This window comes from Rutidosis leptorrhynchoides, chromosome 1 (genome assembly GCF_046630445.1).
Source record: "Rutidosis leptorrhynchoides isolate AG116_Rl617_1_P2 chromosome 1, CSIRO_AGI_Rlap_v1, whole genome shotgun sequence".
NCBI classification, from domain to species: Eukaryota; Viridiplantae; Streptophyta; class Magnoliopsida; order Asterales; family Asteraceae; genus Rutidosis; species Rutidosis leptorrhynchoides.
In genome coordinates this window covers 105,342,036-105,348,873 of record NC_092333.1, presented here as the reverse complement: position 1 = coordinate 105,348,873, position 6,838 = coordinate 105,342,036, and the positions used below count along the sequence as shown (strand labels likewise).

The window sequence follows — 6,838 nt, the reverse complement described above, 5'->3', positions numbered from 1 at the left end:
CAACGGTCAAAAGTCATATCAAATGCGAGAAATGTCGGATCAACGCCAGTCAAAAGTCAAAAATTTGATTAAAATCGGTCAAAAGTCGATCCAATCGATCAAAATTGACGTAGTTTAGTGTTACTTTTTTGTATTATATTAACGATAATAGCGATTATAGGTACTAACTTGTCAACGAAGGTTTTTTGGCTTTAAAATATGTGTTTGTGTGTGTGTGTGTGTGTGTGTGGTAGAGGGATCAAATGAGAACTTTTTTGTGTGAGAACCCTGAGAACTCAAAAATACATTGAAATTCGAGCAAAAAAGGGAAATTCGAGAAAAAATGGGACACGGAAGAAAAAAAGAGCAATTCGAGCAAAAAATGGGACAGGGGCGAACAAAAAAGTGATATTCGAACAAAAAAAAGACTGGCGAACAATTTTGTGTTCTACAGTTTTGATAGTCGAACAAAGAAATGTAAAACACACGGGTAGTCGAATAAAAATGCTGATATTCGAACGAAAATGTGTTCTACATTTTGAAATTCGAACAAAAAAATATATATATATTTTGCTCGACTATGAATTTTTTGTTCGTCCGTGTTTTTGATTTTTGCTCGAATTTCTTTTTTTTTGCTCGCCTGTGCACCTATTTTACTCGAATTTCAGTGTGTTTGGAGTGTTTTTGAAATTCCTAGAGTTCTCACACTAAAAAAGTTCTCACTGGATCCTCTCCGGCTCTCCCTATATATATATATAGTCAACGTCCATCTCGACCCCCTTCTCTACGTTTTAAGGTCCTGTCCGTCTCGACCCCGGCTCGCGTCATTTTCAACCTTCCTTGTAACTGAATCAGTGCAGGCTCATTCATAGATCCACTAGCTCTAGCCACCGGCTTTTGTGCATAGCCATATCCCTGTAATGCAGATACACCAGACAGCAATCAGATTAAGCAGTAAAGTAGGCATACTATAAATATAAAAATATATATTAAAAAAAAAAAATCTGAAGGTATCATTATGTCTCACCAAAAAAAGGAGGAAAAAAAAAAAAAAAAACTCCTTCATACATTGGATATACAATATACCATTACCTACATATTTTGGTGACCAGCAACATCCGTAGCTTGATACTGGAGCAAAAATAAACGAATGCTAAGATATATCAACAAAACAGTAATTATAAGCCCCAAAAGAATAATAAGTTGATGTTGGTCCATACATAAATTTACATAAAAATCAAGTGTGCTACTCAAACTAATAATAACTGTCCACAAGACATTGCCAAAAAAAAAAAAAAAAAATTTTTGTCATTATTTCACTTTTTGACTGTCAAATGTCTATTGTACCCTCACTTTCCAAAATTACTTCTGCAGAGAAGTGTAAGGGTAATATAGATAGATGGTTCGGTAATTAATCCTTTGAAGTAGTGTGCATTATATTATTTTCGAGATAGACTAACATAATAACAAAGACATCTTCTTGGTGGGGAAAATATAACACAATGTACAGTAATAGAAGTGTACCGCTGAAGGCTGAGTGGCATGCTGCAACTGTTGAGGGTTCCGCCCCTGTCCTTGCATCTGTGGTTGAAACTGGAGTTAGGGATCTGAGTTTGCTGATTTGGCAGATTTTGATTGGTGGATTGACCATGGGGCTGTTGTATTGAAGGAGCTTGTGGTTGTTGCTTTTGTTGCTGTTGTTCTTGAGGCTTCTGTTGTTCAAATATAGCCAACTCCTCTGGTTTCTCCCACTGTATTCATAAACAAATATATTCTTCCAACTTTAAGATCAACCAAAAAATAAAAGAAAATACAATAAAATACACACAGAAATTAGTAATAAGATTTAGATTTATTTTGCTTTCACCAGTAGTACTGTTGTAATAGTACATATATATATCAGGAGATGTGTCATATTGGGATTGGACGGTTGCATAAGCTGCATTTGCTAGTGGAGCTGGGAGAACGCCTGCTGCGTTGATTGGTAGCTTGCCTGTATAATTTCCTTTCACTGAGACAACGTTTGGGTCGTTGGAGAAGGTGTTTGGTGGACAGGCTGTATCATTTGCTGCTGGCCTGGCATCTGATATTGATTTGTCGTATCAGCTTGAGCCAGGGGTTAGGGTTGCGTCGGCGGGAGTGGTAACATCCCATTGTAACCATGCATGGGCTGCAACGGGAATCCTTGACTGAATGAAGTTTGACCAGCAGAGTTGGGTACTTGTAGTTGACCATGGTAGGGCGGTTTTACAGTACCAGATGGTGCGGCCTGAGAGATCGAATGTAGCTGTTGTGACTGAGCAAGTTTATACCGTCTAGTTAAAACTCACAACCATGGGCTCACAATATTATTGCTACTACGATAAGAGAACAAAGGTACAAAACAAATGTCAGCTTGTTTGGTTCCGATATGCATTTACTCACAACCACAATGATTTATTAAACAACTACATTTCGCGCAAGAAAACCAAATGTAAATCAATAAAATAGATATCTTGTGATTGCATATACATTAATTTAATCCATCCATACGGGCTCAATTCCAGTCATTAAAACCATACACCAACACAAACAAAATCATCGACAGCAATAGTTCATTCGACAACCATAATATAGATGCGCAATATTGGTCTCCCTATAACTCTTCCACAACCAAAATCAAGTTTTGATTTTTGTAAAGTTAAACCACATCACAAACCTAAACTTAATAAACATGAGCTACATATCACATGTATGTAGAATACATATTTTCCACACATATAAATTTACAGCATACACAAAGCAATCAGATGGACATGTTCCAATAAATTGCAACACAAAAAAGGTCAATTTCACAGATATATTACTACAGAACAATGACAAAAACGTCGAAATATTAAACCATGAACATGTATAACGTCGAACGTAAAAAAAACACAGAGACAACCAAAGCTTTTATTGGAGGACTGATCTGCAGCCTATTAAATACACCCAATATTGTAGTCGTCGATAATCAACTCAAGCATACGAAGAATAAGATACTGACCACAAAGACAGCGAACCCATTATAGAGAATCTAGACATAACTCAATGAATGAATGGAACTTTGTTATTGAGCTCAAAGAGAGTACTAAAAATCATTTAACTCATCCACATTGTACCTAAATGGCCGGTATGTTCAACAGACAGTTAATACGCTGTAGCAACTATACTATTCCAACCACAAACTAGATGACAGTAGCAACCCATACCATCAAATTTCAAAAATAATAGCTAATTCATACTAACAAACCTTTATAAATCAAATCTTCATGGTCTTAAAGTTACAACATTACCACTACACACACAATACAAATAGCATACTTAACACTATTGTCATCTGCTGTACAGTTACAATACCTTCTATAAGTCTCAGCACTAAGAACCTAGGATTCTAAAAAACGAAATTCAACAAGAGAAACTTGCACTGTTAAGTAGGATGAAACATATGTTTACATTTGCTTCCCTTAGCCTCTCAAACGACCTGAAAAAATATATTGACACACATCAATTTAACAAAATAATCCATGTACTTGCACATACCTTGTTACTGCCCTGTTCTTTCGTCTTTGATCAAAGCAACCTTATCACGTTCTTCAAAAGGAGGCCGAATCTGAGAACATACATAAACGTATCAGCATAATCAAAAACTTAACAAACTTAATCATATAAAATTTACATCATCTTCCATTGCCGTTTTCGGTACAGAACCAACAAAAAACTTTGCAAAACTACCTCCCATAGGATTGCTTTTTATCAAAATTGCCTCCATCAACATATATTTTGTGGTAACTATTATTTGTATTAGTATTATATCCATCAAAGTGCCAATGGGGCTTTGCCTCATTGGTAACCATGCTTGCATGGTTTTCGAGGAGACCCGGGTTCGAGTCTCACCAGGGGGTTTTCCCCACCTGCCCGTTTGGATGGTGGCGGTTTCCTCCTGGAACGTGCGATGCGATGCGATCTAACCACTAACCGTGCGATGAAAAACTAACATGCCGTTCAAAAAAAAATTATATCCATCAAAGTTCCTTTTCTCAAAACCGGCACTATCAAACCTCACTATATACATATACATAAACAGGCACCTCATAAGTCATAATCAGGATTGAACCTTTTTTGACCTGAAAGTGGTACCTAAAACTCTGAAGACGGATTATTATAATTCCTAGCACCACGTAAACCGACCGTACGGAATCCACCATCGCCGTCCATCAGCCGGAAACCTCCACTATGACGATTGATAGGACCATCATCGGAAGATCGTGACGGTGGAGGTATACCGGCTCCGCCACCACCTCTAGGGCTGGGTGTCTGTAAGGATAAGAATCGTTAGGATTGATGCCTTATTGATCTCCTGTATTGAATTGAATAAAAAAATTTGATAGAAACCCTAACCCTAGAAATTTGGGATTTTACAATGAGTTAGAAGTGTTACTCCATTTTAATTTGGCGAACCCCGTAGCAGCAGGTACTCACTTCTATTGTCGCTTCTCATCAATTCTGATTTGTTCAATTAGTGGAATGTTTAGTATGTTATTACGGGATGGGTACGTATAAAGGCTTCGAAGGTTGGGATCTTAATCGGGCCGGCTATGTATTGGTCAATTTGGTTTGATAGATATAAGTAGGATGACAATGGCAACCCGATTTAATAGATATCCGTCTGATCCGCCCGCTTCGTGATATATATATATGAATTTAAATGGATATAAATACAGATATGGATGAAAATTTTCATCCATGGATATATCAATTTACTTTCAACGATATAGTTCTGATGAGATCGATTCAGATGATATATCGGGCAGCGATGAATTCATGTTCTTTCCAGGAGGTAATACAGTTAGGGGAGATAACGATGATGATTTTGAAGATATTAGTTCAGATGAGGATTACGTGAAAAATCCGGGAAATCCTCGCAAGAAAAACAGGGCGGTGTTCCTCCGACGAAGGATAACTCTACTGAAGATCAAGAGTCTGTCAACGTTGGGATTAGGAATCTTTTTTGCAGAGAACGAGGAGGGTGAGATAGTGTCAGATACACAAAGCCGAAATCGCCTGCAACCCTAGTCCCAAGAGATGGAGTAATTGCAAGTGTCAAAGTACGGAGAATACACAATCATTTAACTCGTTTTTCAAGTCGTTTAAGCAGCCCAATGAAGAAAAAAGAAGAAGAAGAAATCGTGATGTGTGAGTGATGAGAATGGGGAAACAAATAGGCCTGAGCCCATTATTGAAAAAGTTGTAAATGATTGTAGGCCTAAAGCAAATGAGGATATTGGGCCAAATGATGATACAAATACTAAAGCTAATGATCAAGCGAATACTGGGCCTGGTATCAATTCCAATATGGGTAACTCTGGTGGGCCCCAAGCAGATAACTCTGTCCATGGTCCATCTTGCTGCCCTAAATCAAGGTCTAAAAAAACATCTGTTTCAAATCAGAGCGAGTCGATTACAAGAAGCCAAGTGTAACATCCCCATTTTTTTTATCACAACGGAAGTACATACATAATTATCAAAGTAGCCCTGTTTAACGTTTACAAAACATAGTTAATAAATCAGCAATATCCATTAGAACTTTACATAACGACGGTGTTACATAAAAACAGCACAAAGTAAGAAAATATCAGAGTTAAGCTCATAGTCAAACATGTCTTCTAACCCGTCCGCAACACCCGTCCTAAACAGCAGTACCTAAACCTGCAATGGGTAGAAATGTGGGGGATTAGCAAAACTGCTAAGTGAATGGATACTCTCTAACATACTAAGCATAAGCAACTGAACATGCAAGGGTCACAAATATGCCAACGTCCTGAACTAGCATATAACAACAATAACTGACTGATGTGGTGAATCAGTTATATAATTTATATTAGAAAAATACCAGTTATTAGAACTATTACACAACTACGGGCAGTGTACCCGATCGTGTAGTAGTATAGATAATGGTTTAGTTCCGTGTATCGTTCCAAGGACAATTTGTACGAGTCAAACTACGATTAGAAAAGTAAATGAAACTAAAGGTACAAGATATTTTAGTTTTGCCTTTTAACGATGGGCTAATCAAGACAAGTTCTAGTTTACAAGTAAAAGAAATGTTTTTGGTATTTTTGGTTTTAAACAATTGTAAATAAAGCAAGTACGATAGTTTGATTTAGATCAAAGAGACGAAATGTTCATCTAGATCTTTTACCCTCGGTATTGGATGTAAGTTTTGATATTAAGGCCCGATTGAATGATTATGTGTGTAAGTTACCTATTAGATTCACCAAGAGTTCTCTTTAGTAAATATGCAAACACAATTACAAGATCAAGGGTTCCCTTTTCACTATATTTCTTGTATTTGTAATCTGATAACTTAGCTAGTTCTAAGGCTTGAAACTTGACTTCTATGTTCATAGTTATCAACGATTGTACAAACGTTCGTTGCATACAATTCATCCCTATATCGTCTAATCTTTTGAATCTAATTTACCCCCTTGGTCCGGTTTAGTAAACAATCAATCTAAGACAAGTTGATTGTAAATCAATATGATAAATCAACAAGAGTTCTCTTTATCAACAACATATCAATTAACTAGATACAAATGATTTTAACTTCAATAAGCATGTTCTTGATTCAAGCTTAAAACTATCACACATAATACATACAATCAATAAGTTTACATCCAATACTTTGGTTATTAATCTAGACAAACATTATGGAATTAGCCAACCATCATTTTAACAAACAAAACAGCAATCAAATGATAAGTAGAATTCATTGTTTGAGAACAAGAAAACAACCTACTAGAAGAATGAATCTTGGATTGAGAAGGAATTGAATCTTGAT

The 6,838-nt window shown here is 36.5% G+C and overlaps 1 protein-coding gene across 1 annotated transcript; it reads right to left on the bottom strand.

Moving 5' to 3' along the window:
• Positions 1-572: 572 nt before the first annotated feature.
• On the bottom strand, positions 573-2,759 carry LOC139863819 (uncharacterized). The gene is made up of 4 exons (XM_071852421.1): positions 1,847-2,759; positions 1,504-1,730; positions 1,072-1,110; positions 573-894 (listed from the first exon to the last, which is right to left on the bottom strand). The coding sequence occupies exons 1-4, from the start codon at positions 1,922-1,924 to the stop codon at positions 846-848; spliced, it is 393 nt and encodes a 130-aa protein (XP_071708522.1). The 5' UTR covers positions 1,925-2,759; the 3' UTR covers positions 573-845.
• Between the last annotated feature and the right edge of the window lie 4,079 nt (positions 2,760-6,838).

Excerpts from the sequence above, each read along its gene's own strand:
- LOC139863819 (XM_071852421.1), bottom strand. The coding sequence starts at position 1,924 with ATGCAGCTTATGCAACCGTCCAATCCCAATATGACACATCTCCTGATA. Across the intron at positions 1,731-1,846 it reads CTATTACAACAGTACTACTG|TGGGAGAAACCAGAGGAGTT; the intron begins GTGAAAGCAAAA and ends TTATGAATACAG. Across the intron at positions 1,111-1,503 it reads ATGCCACTCAGCCTTCAGCG|TATCAAGCTACGGATGTTGC; the intron begins GTACACTTCTAT and ends TTTTTGCTCCAG.